The sequence below is a fragment of the Moschus berezovskii genome, chromosome 24, assembly GCF_049115385.1.
Source record: "Moschus berezovskii isolate FMDL1 chromosome 24, NW_MosBer_1.0, whole genome shotgun sequence".
Classification (NCBI taxonomy): domain Eukaryota; kingdom Metazoa; phylum Chordata; class Mammalia; order Artiodactyla; family Moschidae; genus Moschus; species Moschus berezovskii.
The window spans coordinates 22,640,106-22,663,559 of record NC_142483.1 but is presented as its reverse complement, the minus strand read 5'-3'; the positions used below and the strand labels follow the sequence as shown (position 1 = coordinate 22,663,559).

The 23,454-nt window shown below is 40.3% G+C and overlaps 1 protein-coding gene across 1 annotated transcript in view; it reads right to left on the bottom strand.

Annotated features, from left to right (window-relative positions):
* The window catches only part of SYNPR (synaptoporin), a 303,960-nt gene that overhangs the window by 130,259 nt on the left and 150,247 nt on the right, over positions 1-23,454 (bottom strand). Inside the window, exon 3 of the mRNA XM_055414241.2 lies at positions 9,011-9,135. Coding sequence (XP_055270216.1) covers positions 9,011-9,135 — 125 coding nt within the window. The remainder of the gene's footprint in view (positions 1-9,010; positions 9,136-23,454) is intronic.

Genomic DNA, 23,454 nt, shown 5'->3' with positions numbered 1-23,454 from the left:
CCTACTGACCAAATGCTGTCCAACATCACTGAAAAAAGTGATGAAAATACCTGCAAAAAGCTGACAAACCAGGCTGGCTTGTAGATGCAAATTTCCATAATAGCTAAGGCATGGATGACCATGCAAATCTGACGTGTTACAGACCACACAGGACCTACCCCACTGCTTCCACCTGTGTCTAAACCCCCACTGTCCCTTCCCTGATTGCCTGCAGCTGCCTCCTAACCAGCCTCCCTGACTCCCACCCCTGCCACACACTCCCTTAAGACTATTTTCAAAGCTGCAAGCCAGGTCTTTTAAAAATATAAATTGCATGGCTCCACTGCTCAAAACCGCCAATGGGTTCCCATCTTACACACTATAAAATCCCAATTTGTCATGTTCTGTCTCCAGACCCTGTGTGATCCAGCTGCTTCCCACTTCTTCAAGCCTATCTCCTGCCTCCTTTGCTCTCCTCCTTCCAACCCAACAGTGCTGGTGTCCTCGCTGCTTCCCAGACTCTCCCCAAGCTCAGATGTCAGGCCCCTGCACTGGCTCTCCCTGTCCCGGGAATACACCCTCGGGGATCTCCAAGGAGTGCGCAGCTGTCTCTTCCTCTCTTTTTTATTTATTTTTTGAAAGTCTTTATTTATTTTTTTTATTGGAGGCAAATTACTTTACATTAATATATTGGTTGGTTTTGCCATACATTGACATGAATCTGCCCCGGGTGTACATGTGTTCCCCTTCTTGAACTCCCCCTCCCACCTCCCTCTTCCCATATCCTCCCTCCAGGTCATCCCCGTGCACCAGCCCCAAGCATCCTGTAGGTTTGCACTCCTCTGTCACTTCATCGGAGAAAGTTTCCCTAACCAGCTAATCTAACATAGCTCAGCTTCTCCTTCTGTCCACTTCATCGTCTTATGACTTCAGCATGGCCCACGCTGTTCCCTTGACTTAGAACATTCTTCCTCTCCATTCTGTCTTTTAAAATTAAAAAAAAAAAAAACATTGTTACAATGTTGGGTTTAATTTCTGCAGGACAGCAAACTGACTCAGTTATACATATATATTCTTTTCCATTATGGTTTATCACAGGATATTGAATACAGTCCCTTGTGCTATACAGTAGAACGTTGCTGTTTATCCATTCTATATATAATAGTTTGCATCTGCTAAACCCAAATCCTTCCCTCGCCACCCCTCTTCCTCAGGGAGGTCCTTCTGGGTCACTCTATATAGGTAGGTGTCCTTTAGCCCTCTCCATTTCACATTTTTTGTACAATGTTCACTTTTTCTTACACACCACCACTACTGTAAGTGTGTGTGTGTGAGAGAGAATGTGTGTTCTCCATCCACCTCATTACTGTCTTTCTCCCATTCCCAAATGATTGTCAGTTTCATGAGGGGAGGGGCTACGTCCATTTTACCAACCAATACATATCAAGTGCCTACACACTGCAGGGCCTTGTACACTGTAAGTGCTCAAGAACTGTTTATGGAGGGGATGAATAAATGATCCAGTGCGGATCAGTCACAGACCTAGGAGAGATGAGACAGCCCCACTGTATAAGAGACCATTGGTTGCCCACCCACATCTCTCTGGTACTCATCATTTCTGTATATGATGATGGCTTTCTAAAGCAAGCATCATGACCCCTGCCTGAAGGCTTTCATGGGCTGCAAGTGCATTCTTGGTCTGCATGCAGTGCCGGGGAGCTAATGCCTATAGGAGCAGCTTTCGATGGCCAACAGGAGTTGTTAGCTATAACTACCCCCGGCTTTACCAGTTGCCAGAAGTGAAGCATGTATTCATGGTTTCTTACAAGTCTCTGCTGTGCCAGATGACCACCAGGGCACCTTGCTCATTAATCCAGTGTTCACTGACCTCCTTCCCTTCCTTGTCTCACTACCCCATGACTCACTGGTATTTCCAGGGATCATCAGCCAAGAAAACTACAAATCCTTGTCTCAGCATGCGCTTTTGGTAGAACCCAAACTAACACATCCTTCTATGGAATCCCTCACCACTATCCTTTTGGAGAAGTTGTTGCAACAAAAACTTTCCCACCTAGCAGTTGCTCAGGTTGCCAGGGGAATCATGGGATGGGATTGGGTGTGTGTGTGTTTGTGTGTGTGTATATGAATGAATTACCTGATGTTTTAATTTAACTGGGTTCATGGCACCAGCCACATTTTCTGTGAACTCTGCAGACAGACATTCCCTATAAATGATAGCTCCTCTCTTTACTGTCAGTTCAGTTCAGTTCAGTTCAGTCGCTCAGTCGTGTCCGACTCTCCGCGACCCCATGAATCATAGCACACCAGGCCTCCCTGTCCATCACCAACTCCCGGAGTTCACTCAAACTCAAGTCCACAGAGTCGGTGATGCCATCCAGCCATCTCATTCTCTGTCGTCCCCTTCTCCTCCCGCCCCCAACCTTTCCCAGCATCAGAGTCTTTTCCAGTGAGTCACTGTAGATATCTCCAAATAGGACTGTCCTTGTCCCTGGTCTATAACTGTACTCTGGGCCAGTTCCTTGCACCAAATTCTACTGATATAATTAACAAGGACAAGACACAATCCAATGAATACCTGATGTGCACCAGACTTTGTTATACAACTTGTATGACCTACTTAAATTGTCACAACCATACTACAAGGAAAGTACTCATATTTCTTTCTTAGAGTTTGAAACCCTGGGCCCAGGGAGGCTATCACTTGCCGCATCTACTGGGTGGCAGAGTCTGGATGTGAAGCCAGGGATGTGGTCAGAGATCCACCATTAATTCTTTGGCTACACCATCTTTCAACCTCCCCAACTCTCTGTCCCAGAGACGCCCCCAGGTCTCATCACATCCACAATTTATTGTATGGCAAAAAATTAATATGAGATACTATAGTTATAAAGTTTCTGAAGTGTGTGTGTGTAAGTCGTTCAATCGTGTCTGACCCTTTGAGACCTCATGGGCTGAAAGAAGACCCCTCCAGGCTCTTCTGTCCATGGAATTCTCCAGAACACTGGAGTGGGTTGCCATTTCCTCCTTCAGGGGCTCTTTCCCACCCAGGGATTGAACCCACGTCTCCTGTATCGCCTGCATTTCAGGCAGATTCTTTACCAGCTGAACCATTGGGGAAGCTCAAGTTTCTGAAATTTTAGTCAAAAAAGAGTGAAACCATCTGGTTTTCAATAAACACATGTTTAAATGTAATTGCAAACGCAGCATTTCCTAAATACAAGATATAAAAAAACTATGGTTCTTAACATTTTCATTTTTCCCAATTTGGCCCTCATGGTATAAAAAAAAAAAAAGTTTACCATTACTTCACCATTGCTCTAGGGTAAAGATCTTAGGGGAAAGATGCTTTTCCCCATGACAGAGCCAGCATTACCAGATAATGACCTAAACTCCACAGCTTTCCTGGCATCAACCTCTATCTGACCCTATGTTCCTCAAAGAAGTGTGAGAATCAGAGCAAGTGGCCAGGGTCATAAAAAGTGCTTCAGTCCTCTGTACAGTGCTGGGCAGCCATTGGTCAGCAAACAGTCCCGACGAGCCTTTCCTTCAACACAGAAGACCCACCATCAGATTCTGTTTCAAGGATCACAAAGATCAGATTCGCAGTCTCGTTCTCCCTTCTACTCATGCCAAATAACCCTGGGAAAATCATGCTTGTGCCAGTGAGCCTTTTCCATTGTTCTGTACTTTGGGAGGTTTTCATGCTTCCATTAGTTTAATGAGAGAAAAAAAAAAAAAGAGGATGGATAAGAATACCTTCCAGGGCAACCCAAATAAGCATCAAAGAGTTAAAGCAAGTTAATAAATGTGAAATAGTTCAATATGTACTCACTCTTTTAATGTCTGCATATTTGGAGAGAGAGAGAGATGGGGAAGCTTCCATTCTGGGTAAAATATAACCAACATATTGTCTTGAGGGTAATTTTGCAAATTAACTAGAATAATTATCTTCCTCAGCTCTCTATTTTTAATTACCTTTTCTTGATAATGAAAGTAAAAACAACACACTAAAAGAGAACTTTGTAAGAGCCAGGCCTTGCTTAAACCATTTCCTATATATGATTCATTTAACGCAACACCACTATGAAACGGGTAACACTGTCTCTGTTTTATAGATAAGGAAGGAGGGAGTAAGTAATACTCTTAAAAAAGACAGTAAGTAAATTCCAAAGTCCCATCTCTATAGTTCAAGCTACATTATGTTGCTTCAGCAGATTCACAGTATAGAAAATCATAAAGATTGTTGCAGAAAATCTGGAAAATGGGGCAAGTATACAAAAAATATTTGATGTACTCATAATCTCACCACCTAGAAATAAATGAACATTTTGATACAGCAATCATGACAGAATCTCTATAAATATGACATAGCTTTTGTTGTTATCCCAAATGAAAAGCTATGTGATTAATCACCAAATGTAGAGAATATATTTGACTGATTATAGAGTACGTCTTAGGCAAAATTCATTTGGGGGACCTCAATGGATCACCTCCCAACTTTCAGCAATCATTTAATTTTCATAAGCTAAGGCTGAAGTACATGTACTATGGCTGTCATTTGGAAAAGACCTATCATGAGTGATAAGATGCCATGAAAAACCAAAGGTGACTTCAACTTTGAAATCTGAACTGAAAACCACTAAAGGAGATGTTATGGACTACAGGTTTTGATTTCTGACCAATTTGAAGCAGGGCTCAACATGATTGACAGTGGGAGGAAATAGGAATCTCTCTATCATCTATCTTACCTCTCTGTCTATCCATCTACCCACCCATTCACCCATCCACATAATTCACATAATGCTACTGTCTTAGGTGGATTGGTACCGGGAAGCAGACCCTGAGGTCAAGATTTGAGTGCAACTGGTTTTCGGAAGATTCATCTTTGGAAACACCAATAGGGCAGTGGAGAACTGAGAGAGGAAAGGGAAAACAGGTAAGAAAAGGTGTGTTAATGAACACAGGGTGGAGCTATCCTTCTGGGTACTTCTGAGAGCTTAGTGTGGTAGCCCATGAGAGGTGAGGAATTTGGGATATTTAGCCTCCAACTCACACTTGTCATTGGATGAGAGCAGCTCCAGGAGTCATTAACTCCCCAGCATTTCTGGCCTGCTCTGCATACTAACCAAGCAGGTTCCTGTGACTAGAGAAAGCCCTTTAACAGCCACATATGTTTACAATAAAAAGTGTAGGTATAGATGTGAATTGTGAGTGACTGACAGGTACGGGCAATGTCAGTATGTGCTATAGTCCTATAGTCAGCCAGTATAAACAACAAAACTGGAGTCATTATATATATACACACATACACACATATATGTATATACATACATATAGTCTACATATAAGCTATAGTCCTATAGTCAGCCAGTATAAACAACAAAACTGGAGTCATTATATATATACACACATACACACATATATGTATATACATACATATAGTCTACATATAAGCTATAGTCCTATAGTCAGCCAGTATAAACAACAAAATTGGAGTCATTATACATATACACACATACACACATATATGTATATACATACATATAGTCTATATATAAGCTACAGTCCTGTAGTCAGCCACTCTAAACTAAAACAAAATCGGAATCATTATATATATATGCTGCTGCTGCTGCTGCTGCTGCTAAGTCACTTCAGTCGTGTCCGACTCTGTGTGACCCCATAGATGGAAGCCCACCAGGTATACATGTATATATATTCATATATATAGTCTATATATATATACTATATATAGTCTCTCTCTATATATGCTATAGTCCTATGATCAATCAGTATAAAGTAAAACAAAATTGGAATCATTATATACACACATATATACATTATATACATATATACATATATGTGTGTATGTGTATATATAAACATATATATATATATATATATATAGCTTTGTATCTTGCTTTTCTTCTAATAAAATGCTGGGAGCATTTCATGTCCTTACATGTTATTTGAAAAAATGACTTTTAGTGGTTGCCTATCACATTTTATTTTACTTATTCCTTATTTTTGGACACATAAGTTATTTCTAATTTTGAAGTACTTAGAATAATTCAACAATAAATATTTTCATGCACATATTTTTCTCTATATCTCTGGTGCCTTAGGATAAATTAATCAAGGACAATTTTGTTAATTATCTAAAGCAAGGATTACCAATCCCATTTCTATAAGAATGCTTGAAATAGATAGAAAACTTAATTTTTTATTCTGATGGGTGTTTCCAGACATAAAAGTGACATAACAACTTAATTTATTTTTATGATGAATCTGCTCTTAGTCTCTACAGTCAGTTGTTCTCAAATGATGGAAGATTTTTATACCTTTATTATGGAAACCTTTATTGCTGTCTAGCCAAGGTGGCAAGTTTATCGCCATGCCATCGAATGAGCTGATTACTTTCCAGAAGCAGAGGTGAACACCTTCTCTACAAAAAGGTCATTAAAAACCTTGCTCTCTTTCTTCACAAACATCATCTCATACAGAAGTGAAGTCGCTCAGTCATGTCCGACTCTTTGCGACCCCATGGACTGTAGCCTACGAGGCTCCTCTGTCCATGGAATTTTCCTGGCAAGAGTACTGGAGTGGATTGCCGTTTCCTTCTCCAGGGGTTCTTTCCGATCCAGGGATCGAACCCAGGGGTCCTGCATTGCAGGTAGACGTTTTACCGTCTGAGCTACCAGGGCTTAAGGAAAAATGGTTTGATCCTTAGCATTTTGCATTTTACTTGTTTGAGGGAAAAATACCAAATTCTATTTTTCATTCTCCAACAGTCTGGCATGCTTTCTTTCCTATTGAAATATCTCATGAAATTCCTTAATGACTACCATTTGCTCCATCCACTGGCCTTTTAATTTTCACTTCTTGACTTCTCTGAAGTGCTAAGTGGTATCACTCACGCATGACATATCCCTATTTTCCACGAAGCCTACACGTGCCTAGTGGTCCTATCTCTTTTCCTTTTGGCTCTTCTTGTTCTCCCTCAGTCATTCCTCTCCTTCTTCATTTCCCCTACATGTGGACATCACCCATTGCTTGGCCCTGTGTGCCTACTCTTCTATTTCTCTTGATGACCTCTCTTTGTTCAGGACCTATTTTTCACTCCATGATTATGACTCTTGGAGCCCCATTTGCAGGCTCCCCTCTCACTCCTTATATGGGATTTAAGCATGAGACTTCTTGATAGAAAATACCTCAAACCTGGCATGATCAAACCCAAATTTATCATCTTCACTTTAAAATGGTTTTCCCTATTATTTTCTCTTTGTCTTTCCTTAACCCCTTCCCCCTATTCAGTCACGATCAGTGGCAATTCTCCTCTCTTCTCCTAGATTCCCTGTTGAGCAGCACGCACACATTGCCTTAGTCATTCGACACAAAAGCCAAGGAGTTCCTCCAGAACCTTCAGACATGTCAGACATTCCTACCCTAACTACCACTGGCATAGGAAACTCTTATTACTAAATAAGCAGGCATTCTATGCTTAGTATTTCTCTGCTTTGGACTCTCTTATTAGTTTATTAGGAGGGTATCTACTTGAGCAGAGGTGTTTGTAACTTGTATTACTGTACAATTCTTAAAAACGATTGGTATAAATGCCACATCTGTGTGATTCATTGCCTGTGAACTGAGACATTTTTGTTTTGGACTAGGAAAAGTTTACTAGATCAATATATTAAGGAGATGTTCCATGATATATTAATCTTCTTAGATGTTCAGTGAGAAAGGCTTTCTGTGGTCAAATACATTTGGAGAAACATTGTGTTGCTGGTGATTCAAAATGTGTATCCAAAGGGCAAAGTGCTAAGAAGTATTTCTTAAACTTATTTTATCAAATCATTTAATGATTCTCCAGCTATTTCTCCCCCCTCCCTCCTATTCTCCATCCTTTTCCTCTTACTTTCTTTCTCTCTTCCTTTCTTTTTAGAAACATTAAATATCTAGGGCTCCATGGGAGAGATTTTGGAAAACACTGTACTTACCTGTTTAAGAAAAGTTTTTAGGAGCAAATTTCTACCTTTCTCTGTATTTCCAGAGCCAGCACTGTATCTGGCACAAAATGACTGTTTGGCAAATGTTTGCTAACTTGAAGTGCACACAGGAGAGTATAAGAACCCAAAATATTATGTTGAAAGTTGTTCTCAAAAATCACACCAGTTTTTCGGTACCAAGCATTTGGTAGTTTTACAGAAACGAATCATTTAGATTTTTATTTCAATTAATTCACTTTGGATCACAGCCACAAGATGTCTGACTTAGGACAAATCTTGGTAGGTATATAGCCATTATTTTATAGACAGGTCTTGTCTTTCATCATGAACTTATAAAGAGGTTGAAAGAATTATCTCAAGCAACTTAAGTATAGGAATAGAGATGTGAGCTCTGGGTATACCCTGGGTAGGCTCAAACACTGACTTTGCCACTTACTGACCATGGGAAGGTGGGAAAAATGTACCTGCACCTCAGTTTCCTCATTTGAAATGGTGATAATACCTGTACTCCCCTTGCAAGGTCATTGTGATGACTTAATGAGGTCAAACAGGTGAAAAGCTAAGCACAATGTCTAGCACATGGAAACACTATTAGCTATTAATACCATTAAGCATATCATCAGCCAGGATTGCATAGCTGATATGAAATGAAAGGTGACCACACAATTTTAGAGAGAATTTGAGAGAACTCATGAAAATATGGATGGGGAGGAAGGAATTGTGTAACTGAGGTCTCCATATTGATAAGACTCCAACATTGGGCCATTTGTAGCAGTTTGGGTTGGGGAGAAGAGTTCATTCTGGTTTGAAGCTACAACTCTCAGAGAATAACTTTTTCCAGGGTAGGGTGCTGGATGGGCATTTTACTTATTTGGGCATTTTGCAGGCTCAGGGAGAATCCTTTCTTTTTACCCAGAAATTCCTGGGAGGTTGCACCTTTTTTAAAAGAAACCACAGAAGGAAGAAAGTTCCCTGCCTCTCTGTAAGAGGGCACCATTCCCTACCTGAATGGGTAGGCAAACGCCACGTCAATGCTGAGGTCACTTTCCGTCTTGTTGGCACAGTCCACACTCAGCCGCAGGCCTCCAGAATAACCACCGCATGTTGAAAATGCAAAGATTGCAAAAAGCTGGGGAGAACAAAGAAAGAATAGAGAAGGCAGCTATTAGAATGGTGTTGATCTCATGAAATATGTCAATAGGAGGTTAGTGTCTATGTTGAGAGAGGTTAGGATGGCAAGTATGGCCATCCAAGTATGGCATCATATATGTTTTAGGCAGGAATGAAGGCCAGGATGATGATGGAGAGTTGGATGGTGGGGTGTGAAAAATTGCCTGGAAAGCTGCAGTAATTTTGCTTGCAGAAAAATTAAATACAAGGACAAAATATCTGCATTTAAGATCAAATATCTGTATAAAGATGGTTAGACAGCATCATCGACTCAACGGACATGAACTTGAGCAAACTTTGGGAGATAGTAAAAGACAGGAAAGCCTGGTCTGCTGCAGTCCATGGGGTCGCAAAGAGTCAGACACAACTTAGTGACTGAACAACAGACCGTAAAGAACTGTCACACGACAGAAGGAAGAGATATAATCTTACATCAAAGTCTCTGGAAAGCTACACACTGAGGGATTAATGATGGATATCTCCATGTGGGAAGAATTTCAGATATTTCCTTGCTTCCTTCTTTGTGGTTATCTGTATTTTCTGCAAAACACATGTTTTGTCTTTTGGAATAATACAGATTTTTTAAAATGCACAAAGAATTTTAGGGTTGATGGGTGGAGGAAGTGGAGATTACCTAAAATGTGCTATTCTGGAGCACAACATCTCAGTATATGCCAACCTCAAAGCATCCTTGGTGGTTTCATCTCTATTTCACTTGCTCTTTCAAGAGTCAACTATTAAAAGGCTCAACTGATGACCAACTAATGTCAGTCTATCCTAGCATAAACCATGCATCTATGGTAATCAGGCAGTGAAAATTAGAAGCAGGAACTCAAAGAAGTCTTCCAGAGAAAGAAGATATATCTGGAAGGGTGAGAATGCCCTAAGATGGGAAGAAAACAAATACCAAACTTTGCCCACTTAGCTTGGCTAAATTCAAAAGAATGTCCTGCTCATTTCTGTTAACAGAAACACTAGGAGGTGCCATTTAAAAAGAAAACAAAACTCTCCTTCTGCCTAGTGGGCCCAGCCCTGGTGTGTACCACTTCTGTCACTCTCCATCAACTGAACTAATACCATGTGTACCAACCTGGTATATCCCTGAGGACCTACCCTGCTCATCCCACCTGCCCCAGCTGGCTCGTCCCTGGAGAAAGTTCCAGCAGATCTCTACCCCTCCAGCACATGTTCTAAATGTAGTCAGTGAATCTCTTTCTCCTATGACACAGGTGCTTTTTAAGCTGCTGTCTCTGTGTTCAGACTGTGAGCAGTGAGCTTGTGTGTGCGTACTCTCCAAGAACAGAGTCTCAGTTTCTAACAGCCCTCCAGTTTTCCTGGCCATGAGCCCCTCTGGCTTCCAAAGTCAGATGTTACAGAGGCTCGTCTTCCTGGAGCAGGTCACCCAAGCTGGGGAGCCCAATGTGGGGCTCAAAGCCCTTGTTTCACAGAGGAAACTGCCATAGTTGTGATATTCTTCCCTCTGTGGGTAGGTTCTGACTAAATCATGGTTCTGTTCTTTTGACCCAACTTGGATGAGGCCTTTTCCTTGTAGATTCTTAGTTTTAGAAAACCTGTTCTACTAGTCTTCGGGTCATTCTCAATTACAGTTGTTCTGTAGATAGTCCTAGATTTTGTGTGTCTGTGGGAGGAGATGAGCTCAGGATTTTCCTCCTCTGTCATCTTGATCCAGAATACACCAAGTTATTGGTTTTTAAAACCAGTAATTTAAAATAGAAACAACTTGACCAAATGATATTATAGACATAATAAAAGCGAAATGTATTAATCTGTGTTAATGTGTGTAAAGCACTTAGAACAGATCCTGGCGCAGAAAATGCATTCAATAGATGTGAACAAGAGATAGTACTCTAAATAAATGCATATGACATTTTGGTAAGATCTTGCAGGACATAAAATAAGAAGTTTAGACTTCCTCCCTCGCTAAATCTATATGAAATCAGCCCCAATGAACCAACATACCAGCACTCCAGAAAACCTTATCTTTTTCCTTTGTTAGCTTTCCTTCCTAGTTTATATCTCTGATGGGACTTGGGGAGACATTTAGAAGGTACTCCAACCCATTGTGAAATCTGAGAATGATACACACAGAACACCAAGGCTGTCAGGACTCAGATCTGTATCCCTGTGATATGGATTTGCTCATGACCAAATTTGTTCTCTTCCTGTGAGCTCTTAGTATTGGCAGGAAAAAGGAGGACATGATTTTAATTGTTCAATGCTTAAATCTAGGTTTCATCACACAGTACTGGATGGCACAGTCCTTTGTGCCATGTCATGACAGCGTCTTTACTACAATTTCTTCCAAAAGAAAGAATGGAGTGGCAGGGTCCAGAGCCCTGTGGTAGGATGTGGAGATCACCCTTTCCTCATCTGTACAACAGAAATACCCTCTGTGTCCTCCCACATCACTGAGAGAAGGAAATGAGATGGAGTATGTGTTTACTTTCAGTCTTCTCTGAATCCATGCAGATTTGTGTGGCACTTACACGTGTGTACTTCTCTCAGGCAAAAGTCCTATGTGTGTAATCAACACTTGTACATGAGGAGGTTAGGAGGAATTATCTGTTGTTGGCTTTATTAAGTACCTACAATGGGCTAGCTATCGTGTCCAGCACTTAGCATATGTGATCATACTTCTTTTTGACAACAGCAGTTTGTGTGTGAAGTTTAATAATCCTGTATTAAAAGTGTGGCAGGATAGCATGAGGATTTCAAACAGTAGTATTCTTTAAAATCTCCTGTAATATTAAACTGGAGTGATTTAGAGGTAAAAGACCCAAAGATAAATCCTTTAAATTCAGTGCTTAATGGCTACAAAGAAACTACTTTTGGCTTTTCATCTTATATTAAAGCACCTTACATACAGTAAAATATTTTTAATACTACCATGCAGTGAACTTAAGATGGAAAGATAGTTATGTATTAAAATTACACATTTAGCTCAAAATATTTGATATGTAGAGGAAGGCATCAAAGTATTGAACCCACACACACCACTACTTTTTCTTTTAATGTCTATCGAGCTCTGAAAACATTAGACATTGAACTTGAGTTAAATATGATACCTATGGGCTTTCTGGTTACCTTGCATTCCCTACAGTCCTCACTGATTAAAGAGAAATCATACTGTGTGACTGATATGAAACTCACGTGGGTTTGGTGAGGATTAAACAGATAATGTCTGTACAACACTGGAAGAGTCAGGTCCTGCTGAGTGAATAACATTAGAGGGATAGTTTGGAAAGTGAAATTTTCACTCTGGGAGAGTGAAATTAACTCTTTCACAGTAAATCAGCCAGGAACCCGGTCCTGCAATTAGGATACATCAGGACAGAGTGAGGAGAGGGAAATGGAAGTCCTTTAGGGATCTGAAATTCTCTTAGTGTTGCAGAGAAATGTAGAATCAGAGGGAACTTTGGAAATCTTGGAAGTTGGAAGTCCACCCAACAACTCCACCCTAGGCGGTAGATGGGAGCAGTTCCAGAGTCGGGCAGACCTGAGCCTGAGTCCAATTTCTAGCTGCCTGACAGTGAGCAAGATATTTAACTTCTCCCAACCTCATTCTAATATCCACTAAATCAGGACTAATTCACTGGCTCATTCAGTAGCTGTTTAATGGTGTGTTTACCAGGTGCCAGATGATGGGAAACAGAAAGGTAAAAAGTTAGAGAAAAGACAAAGAAAAAGTAGGTCCCTGACTACTCTGAAGTTTAATGCTGGAAGAGGGTTGGGACAGAATTAAAAGGACATACAAACAACATAATTACAAATTGTGTTCTGGGGGACGTCTTCCAGACTAGGGTGTTATATCTGAGGATGTCACATTTATGCTAAGACCTTGAAGATGAAAGCGAGAAAGCAACAGGCGATGGAGGGTGGTGTGGAGAGAAGCCCCGGGGACTGAGGTCACAGCTTAAGTGAAAGCGCTAAGGAAGGAAAGGCTTGACAAGTTCAGGGAGCCAATGGAAGGTCACTGTGGCAGCTGGATGGTGAATTGAGGTTGACAGTAATCTACCTCATGTGGATTTGGGTATGTCAACTGAGAGAACACACACAAAGCATCAGGCTCAGAGCTCTCAATAAACCATTAGAGTGTGTCCCTCCTCTTCCTTCTCTTTCCCCTACCCTCCCCTATCACCACACTATTGAAGAAATTAAGAACTAGAGAAGAAAATCCATTTGCCTTAAACTCAGTAAGAGCAGAGCTGGAACTAGAATCCTGGTCTGTAAATTCCCTCAGTCAGCAGTCTTCTAATTAGCTCTAGAATAACAGGAAGAACAATTTTTGACCACATGGATAGAGGATTGTCAATGGTCCCTACTTCTTTGACCAGAGATGCATCATGGTGCAGCGGTGGCCTGAGGTTTTCCATGTTGCTCATTAGTGACTCACAAACACACACGGCGAGCCTGCTGCTGAGGAGAATGGGTAACAGGCTCTCTTTCTCCTTTCCTTCTTTCTTTCCTTTCCTCCCTCCCTTCCTTCTCTCTTATCTCCCTCCCTTCTTTCCTCTTTTCACTCTTGGTGGGGTGGAGGATTTTAGAAGAATTGTGGAAGACGTTGTAAAGGGACACAGACTTTCTCAGCCTGACAAGTGTTGCTTAGAGAGGCCGTGGATATTAGCGAGAGGATGGTCCCTATGTCTTGTGGATGTTAGACTCTGAGAGACTAATGCTGATTCCTAAGACAGATGATATCCTCTCTTGGGAGATGGAAAAACTTTGTGTTATGCAGCCAGGATGGAGGAAGAATTGAAGGTGGGTCCTGGAAGGCTCAGGAGGGGGAAGAGTTTGAGAGAAAAACTCCATCTGAGGCCAGCTCTCTAGGCTATATGCAACATGATGACAGATTAGCGACACTGTGTTTCTGTGTATGCATGTGTACATGGATGAGTTTCTATAAACTCTGGGCTCTGTGTTCATCCTCAACCAAACCTGTGCCTTCTTTTTGGCAATGCAGTGTACTTACCTTCCTAGATATCAAAGGGACAGTCCAGGGGCAAAAGTTCATTTACCCAAATCAAGTGAAATTATAAAAGTTCACTCAGAACGGCCATCATCAAAAAGTCTGCAAATAACAAATGCTGGGGAAGTGGAGAAAGGGGAACCGTTCTACACTGTTGGTGGGAATGTAAACTGGTGCAGCCACTATAAAGAACAATGAGGAGGTTCCTTAAAAAATGAAAAACAGAGTTAGCGTATGATCCAGTGGGTGTACTTCTAGGCAGATATCTCGAGAAAATCATAACTGGAAAGGATACATGTAACCCAATATTCATCAAAGCACTATTTACAATAGCCAGAATATGGAAGCAACCTGAATGTCCATCAAAAGAAGGATAAAGAAGATATTATTTATATAAGAGTAATATTCCATTGTATGTATGTGTATATTACTCAGCCATAAAAAAGAATGAAATAATGCCATGGGCAGCAACATGGATGGACCTAGAGATTTTTATACTAAGTGAAGTAATCAGAAAGCAAAAGACTGAGTCAGAAAGAAATACTGCATGGTATTGTTTATATGTGTAATTTTAAAAAATGATACAAAAATAACTTATTTACAAAACAGAAATAGACTCACAGGCATAGAAAACACACTTATGGTTACCAAAGAGGAAGAGGGGATAGATAAATCAGGAATTTGGGATTAAAATATTCACACTACTATATGTAAAATAGATAACCAACAAGGACCTGGTGTATAGCACAGGGAACTCTATTCAGTATGCTGTAATAACCTATAATGGAAGAGAATCTAAAAACTTATATGTTTTATATATATATATTTTGTCAACACATATGTAACTGAACCATTTTGCTATATACTTGAAACTAACACAATATTGCAAATCAACTGTATTTCAATAAAAATTTAAAAAGAAAAATAATAGTTCTGTGTTGCCATCTTTCCATTGCCAGCTTTCCAATTCTCCTCAAACAGAGCAGACACCTCAGCCTCCGGCACAACCTCAGATAATCAATATCATAACTACCGGCCCAATCGCTCACTTCCCTCTAGTTCAGGAGAGTAAAATAAATCTCCTACGATGAACTCTCATTTCACTACTGTCTTGGATGATCTATGGCTCTGTTGCTAACAACAAAAATTACTCTCTAATGGGTGAAATTAGCCAGCAGAGATTTCCCTTGCATGCAGTTAATTAGGAATGCATCCAGGTGAAAGAGAACAGAAGCATTGCCTTACACTTTCTGGCTTAATAAGCATCCACAAACCAAAATTCCTTATAGCAGGAATATCTTTACACAGTTAACAATACCAAAGGTTTTCCCCTGGAAAGAGTGCAAGCAGCTCCCTCCTTTGAATTAGTTGCACCACATGAGGAATATCAGTGAAAGCTGCTATTAATCCTTCTGGTTAATTTGCAAGGCATAGTGGAAAGCAATAGGTTGGAGGAGGATAGGAAATCAGGCTGATTAATGACTCTCATGGGGACTGTGGTCTTCAGTGAAGTCAGGAAGGGGACATCTTCCAAGGTCTGATGCACAATCTCTGGCAAGAAAGATCCCTTGGAAGAAATAAGCGAGAGTAAAGAGCCTGGCTAGAAAGAGATTAGGTGACTGGGACCAAGTAGTAGTATTTCTCTTACCACCAAGCTGTGTGTGCTGGCAATCAGATCTCCACAGATACAGCTTTGACTTATACAGCATTTGCCAATTTCCATGGTGTAAATACTTCCACCATGGCCAATTCTAAGCCACCAAAGTAACATCTCTGAAACTTGACTGGGAAGAGAACCACAGAGTCAGCTGCACTCGAGCACACCGCAGCAACCAAAGGACTTTTCTTGATTTTCCCCTGGAGCAAGAACCGGGGGCTGATTTCAATGGTTCACTTCCCTTATTTCACATTTCCTCTTATTCCATATCTCATATTTCCTCTTATTTCATATCACTCACCCTGGATTTATTTGACTGATTTCACTTCAATTATTCATTCATTCATTTGTTGTATACATTCAATCACTTATTATTTACTTACTGATTTAGTTATTGTAGGAAAAGCTGTTGATACTCTGCTTAGGATCCCCTCCGCACCCACTACAGGCCACCTGCAGCATCAGGTGGACAGCCCTCATATGTATCAAAGGTTCCTTCCTAAACATTCAGTTCTCTCTGTTGAGGGCTATCTCAGGCAGCAGGGACACGGCCTGTGACTGGGGCGTGGTGCAATTCCATGTCAGGGAATCAATTCCATGTCAGTTTCCAAACAATGTGGAATGGAAATTGGTGGACAAATGCCCCAAGTGTCCTTCTCTGTCTGTGGGGAAATTTTGAGGTGTGTTTAATACAGTTTCTTCCAGTTTCTTCCTATTGCCTCCAGCAAATCTGCTCATGAATGACACCTGCGGCTGGAGTCTTCCTTTTCCTCTCTTATCTCCTCACTCATCAGTGTGCTTCCTGGCATCATCTCTCAGGTCACCTTGTTGAGCCTACATTCTCGCATTTCCCACAAGCAAGTCTCAGGATCTGCTTTTGGGAAATGCAACTGAGATAGTTACCAAACACTGACCGAGTACCAATTGTTCTCCACGCACCGCAATGGCCCTAGGACTGTATTAATGAAAGGATGGGGGCGTACCACTCAGCACACCTTAGCTCGCACCCCTCAGCTTATAGCTAGACACACTCTCATCTCTGCAGCCTTTTCCAAATAAGCAGAGATCTTCGGCAAACAAAGAGTCTTCTTGGACTACGCTGTCTAGAGGAGGGCACCTGACCCCAGCCCACCCCGACTCTTGCTCTCATTGTTCACTTCTGTTGCTATTTACCTGAGCAGATATCTAAAAATCTGTGTCTGGCATCATGCATTCATCTGTTTATGTTTTGCCTGGCTACTTCTCTGAAGAAAGGTAATACCCTTGTCTTTACTGATGAATCTCAGCTCTTGGCAAGAAGTGTGTGTTCCTTAAACACTTGTTGACTAAAATATGAAAATATATTCCCCTCTGCCACCTCTGGGCTTCCCTAGTGGCTTAGTTGTAAAGAATCTGCCTGCGATGCAGGAGACACAGGAGATGCAGGTTTGATCCCTGGATCGGAATGATCCCTTGGTGCAGGAAATGTCAACCCACTCCAGTATTCTTGCCTGGAGAGCGAGCCTGGCAGGCTACAGTCCATAGGGTCGCAAAGAGTTGGACGTGACTGAAGCAATTTAGCAAGTACGCATGCTGCCACCTCCAGGGAACTTGCTATCTATTTGGGAATGTGGACAAGTGGATGAACAGGTATGGTAATAGTGCTTTTTGGTGGTGGCAGTCACTGAAGCCCCTAGAGGAAAATGTGGAGTGTGTTTGCAGAGGAGTGGAGGGACATGAGGAGTGGAATCTTGAGGAATGGACAGCTAAGCAGATGCCAGGCAACTGCCAGGTTTAGCAGAGTAAGAGGGAGAAAATGAGTGTTTCAGGCAGAGAGAGAAGCAAATCAAAGACATTCAAGTGAACAAGTAAAGCATATCTGAGCCGTGTGGCTGACGGGACAAGAACAGACACTGTAAGATAAGAAGAAAGCTGAGGCTCCATTCAGGAGGCGGCAGCGATGTGCCAGGTCTGATGTAGTAAGGATCTCAAAACTATGGCCCCTGGGCCATGTCAAGCCACATATAGTCATTCACACATGCGGTCTATGGTTGCTTTCAGGTTTCAACAAGAGAACTGAGGATGGACAATAAGAGACCCTATGGTCTGAAAGGCGAACCTATTTACTATCTGGCCCTTACAGATACCCGGGAGAAACTGGGGTTTTAGGAGGGGGCTGGGTTGTTGGCCAGGGAAGGGTATGACCGATTTGCATTTCAGAAAGACCACACAGGGTGGACTGGAACATGTGGATGGAGAGAGAGCAAGTCTAGGTGCTAGAAGATGAGTACCTGATTTACATCCCCAGATAACCTGCAAACGCTATGCCAGCAGGACTACCACTCAACTCTCTCTGTACTCTTGTTGGGCCAAAACACGGTAGGTGGCTCATAAATACTGTCAAGTGAATGAACACACAGTGAAGGTGCAAGAGAAGATGAGAGGATGAAGGACTTGGAAGTGTGTACCCTGGCACTGAAGCCCAGAGTAACAAACATCGTGATGGTGATGACGGCCATGAAAATGATGATCATAGTAATAAAAAATCAACCACACTTGATCCTCTGGGCCAGTCCCGTCAGTAAATACATTATTTATATGAACTCATTTAATCCTCTCAACAACCCCCTCATAAGTGCAAAGAAACATAATCCCTCATTTTACACTTGAGGAAACTGGGTCAAACAGCATGCCAAGATTACATGGGTTACTGGTACATGAAGTAGTCATGGTTTGAACATGGATCTGCCTTTCTCTAAAATTTATCTTCATCCGTCCCAACTCTCCTAGGGCTATGAAGGGTGTCTCACTTGGCTGGAGCAGACTATAGAAAGACTAAAATCAATCATGGGCTAGTTAAGGCCCACAATGCTCAGAAAGCCAAGTGAAGACTAAATGAAGCATTTGTAAAACAAAGCCCTGATCATACACATGGATGCCAGTGGCAGCTCACAGATCTTGCCTCAGCATTACAAGACTTTGTTCTGCAGCATCACAGGTCATCATGGGGGAAGGACTGAGAATCTTGGATGGTAAGAACGCTGGAGAAGCCTGCCAGGAGTAGTTCTGCCAATTACATTTAACAAAACTTTCTTCCTAATTGTCAGCTACTCACGGTGGGTAGCAAGTCCCTCACACTCCTGTCCATCATTCAGCAGCTTTTAAGTTAAAGACACCCAGTTCCTGCCTCTCCAGCTCCCTCTGATGAACCCCTCCCTCTTATCCCTTCTCCTTTTATGATCTGTCTTGGGTTGATGAGTCAATGGTCCTTAGCACCCCTGAGGACACTTCTGAGAACACAGTTGTTGAAAGGAGCTGATTACTCTCTAGTATCCCTGGAAAAGCAAGTAATACATACTGTCAGGATATTTTCTGGTACAGAAAGAGTGTTTGATTAATTGTGACTTCCCTCATACCCCATGGGCTGCCCAGGTGGCCCTTAGCTGACTGATGGAACATCTCTAAAACTTAATGTTCCATTTCTACTCATTTTGACCCAATTCTTCTTTCTTTTAGTGTTTCTTCTTCTGTTGATAATGGGATTTTTCCAAAGAAATTGACCAAGTACCTACTCTGGTCATCGGTTTATGGTTACTGCAACACTCTGACCCAGAAGGTTTTTGTGAACAGCCCTGTAAAACCTCATAAGAGACCTTCCTGTGAAGATAAAAATTGCAGGTCATCCCTGGAAGACAATATAATTCTATCTTATTTGGAAGCACTGAAAACCATTGTCGAAAAGCTCTCTCCTATAGAGCTGTATGCTTTTTCTTGTCATTGTATATAACTATCTGTATTCTTAACCAGCTCCAATATCTTCCATGCTGTTTTCCATTTCAGGCTACATATCAAAAATTGGATACTATGCCCTTCTAACTGTATTGTGATTTATATGAAATCTTTCCAAGCAAAGGTAGCCTCATAAAACTGGTATTTCATACTATAACCTGAGGAATTCTGACCAGGCCCTGCAGATGTGTGTGTGTGTGTGTGTGTGTGTGTGTGTGCACATGCTCTGTTGTGTCCAACTCTTTGGTGTGTGCCCGCACTCAGGTGTGTCTGACTCTTTGTGATCCTATGGATTGTAGCCTGCCAGTCTCCTCTGTTCATGGAATTTCCCAGTCAAGACCCTGCAGGAGAATCCAAAATTATCAATATAGCATAAGAAGTTTCCACTTTCATTTTCATAAACCTGCAACCTGGAGATGGATCAGTTAGTACAGTATTTGCACACAGGTAACAGAAATCTTGATGGATAGTGGCTTAAACAAAAAGGACTTTGCTTTTCATATGTATTGAGAAGTCCAGAACTAGGTGGCTATTGGTATGATGATGTCTGAGCCAATATCTCTATTTCCTGTGGTCTCTGCCTCATCACCAAAAATTGGCTGCTGCATTTCCAAAGACATCCTTAGCTACATGGGTGCCTAGGAAGTGAATATTTAGCTTTCCTGGGCTGCAGAGGGGAGGTCAGCAATGGTACAAGGGCTGGGAACGGTTGTTCAGTCAGCCAGTCACCACTGTCTGCTCCAGAAATTAATAGAAGAAAAATGCAGGAGTAAAACAAGCATTCATGGCATTTTATAAGGCAAGATAGCATAGTCAAGCCCATTCAGCATCCAGTCATTTCTTTTTCCCTGGACAGTACCCAGAGTTCTTTCTGTTTGTCTTATAAGCTAAATTTAACACTTGTCCATGAAATGAAATGTAAATTTCTGTTAGAATTGTATTTTCTCACATAAAGCCTGACCCAAATCTTTAAAGTAAAACACCTGACTGAAATAGTGAAAATAAACTGGAAACAATCTTTATGCCTGTTAACAATTTAACCAAATAAATTTTGAGGTATTCAATGAACTATTATGTAATAGTTAAAAAGTATGAAAAGTATACATATAGAAAGTTATATGTAATCTCATGGAAGGCAAAAAAAAGAAAATTGCCAAGTATGACACATGTGCATTGCATTTTTGTAAAAGGAAGTATTTATACATATGCACATTTTTAATGGATTTGAAAAGGTTTTGAAAGGTTGTGCTGTAGTTTCATTAGTTGTTAACACTGAGGAGTGAATGATGGAAGCAGAATCTCATTTTTAATTCTTTTCACATTGCTTCAATTTCTTCTAGTAAGCATGTGTAACTTTTATAACTAAAAAAATATTTTATTAAAGCAAACTTACCATTACCAAGGGGAGGGAAGGTGGGAAGGACAAATTAGGAGTATGGGATTAACATACACAAACTACTATACATAAAATAGATAAGCAATAAGGATTTACTGTATAGCACAGAGAATTATATTCAATATCTTACAAAAACCTATAAAGGAAAATAATCTGAAAAAAATATATGCAACTGAATCACTTTGCTGTACACCTGAAACTAACATAATATTATAAATCAATACATTTCAATCAAAAATAAGATTTTATTAAAACTGTAAATTTAGACAGATTTTGGATAACTTGAGCAAAGTAAATCCAGGCCTGTCATTAGATGGCTATGCTGTTTTTAACATTCATTTTGATGAAAAAAATGTAAAATCAAAGAAAATTCACTCCCTTTCAGAATTATCTTCAATAATACCTTCAAATTATTTATCTTTTGGGGGGCAATATAAGGGTAGGTGAGGAAAGAGTGATTATGGGATTGTATGAAATGCTACATGTGAAATTTGAAAATTATAAAGGACCATAGAATTTAAAGAATCTTTTATTAAAAAGTTATTTACTCTTACAGAAAATGTAATTGGAATCACATTTTTGACTTGCTCAATGATTAAAATATTTTGAAAAAAATCACTGTCACCAATGGCAAGGAGATCCAGCCAGTCCATTCTAAAGGAGATCAATCCTGGGTGTTCATTGGAAGGACTGATGCTGAAGCTGAAACTGCAATACTTTGGCCACCTCATGCCACGAGTTGACTCACTGGAAAAGACTCTGATGCTGGGAGGGATTGGGGGTGTGAGGAGACGGGGACAACAGAGAATGAGACGGCTGGATGGCATCACTGACTCGATGGACATGAGTTTGAGTGAACTCCGGGAGTTGGTGATGGACAGGGAGGCCTGGCGTGCTGTGGTTCATGGGGTCGCGGAGAGTCAGACACGACTGAGCGACTGAAATGAACTGAACTGAACTGAACAATCAAGGTAAGAATATTTCAAAATATGCCATGGGAACATATGGCTTACATATATGTCAAACTTTATTGAGTAAAAGTGTTAACTCATCTTTCATCACATTCAATGATGGTCATTGTGTTTAAAGGAATCAACTCCAATTCTCTCATAATCCATCATAATAGAATAACAAGAAAAAATGAAAAGTCCCTAGAGCGTCTCACCTAGAATGAAACCATTTCTCTGATAGCTGATTTGAGAGTCTTATGAATTAATTTCTTGCCTATTGTAGTGTATTTGAACTTGACATTTTTCTGGAGAAATCTGATCTTAGATCACTGAAGAAAATCACTGATAGATATCTTAATTCCACATTTTTGCTTGATAGGAAAATTAGAGCAAGATAAACGCATGGAACACTGTCACTGTTCTGCAATTCAATAACATGTATAGAACATGCTGGCATGAATGATTCCTTGCCAGAAGCCATGCTTTCATGATAATGTAGAATATTTAGAAGTTAAAAAAAAAAAATCAAGTGGCAATCCTTTAAGTGCATTTTTCTTTTTAAGAGGAGGCTTTAGTTACCAGGTCTCTAAATAGAAACTAAAAGTCAAGTTTGGATTCTGTTCTGCATGAATTCAGTGTATTTGATGTGTCTTCTTTAAAAACAACATTTCATGAACTACAGTTATATTTATATCCTAATTTATAGGATATAAATATATTTATATCCTAATATATAAATACATTTTATTTATATAAATATAATATATATTTGCATATATTTTATTTATATAATATTATGTATAAATATATAATATATATTTATATCCTAATTTTTCTAATTTATAGCAAATTAGAAAAATGCAGGATTTTGAGGGGGGAAGAAAAATCTTGATCCATAACCAATTGGTCACATTCAATCAATTCTTTTCATTAGACTGCATGGCTCAAAGTTTCTCTCATCCCCTCTCCTTAAATTAAAACAACAACAAAAAATTGTCTTAAATGCATCTTCACTTTAATGAAAGACAAGCACAGTGTCCCATAAAAAGGACAGTGAGAGTTGATCTTTTCTGTTTGTTTTGCATGTTTTGTGCTTGTGGCTATTTTAAATAAAATCCAGGGCTTACAAAGTACAAGCCAAGAATATAAACAGGCATCATATTTAAGTTAAGGAACTAAAAGGTAGAAACCCAGAATGTTCATAAAACCTTTTATTGTCAGAATTTTAAAACATGCAAATAACTATGTAGAAAGATGTGAAGGTCTTTCTACATTTTACTTGCTTTGCACATCTCACTTACAAGTTGCAATTCTCTCCTGGTCATATTTCAAGGTATTTGTGAAGTTCTGATGGTTCTGATCCTTGACCTGGGAATTAATGTGTGACCTCCCAAACATAATGCATAATCATCAAATCACCTCTGGAATAACAGGGAACTTGCTACCATGTATTTATTATTTTGATTATATATGAAGAAACAAGCCTGAAATAGGCAGTTGAAAGGTAGCATATATTAATT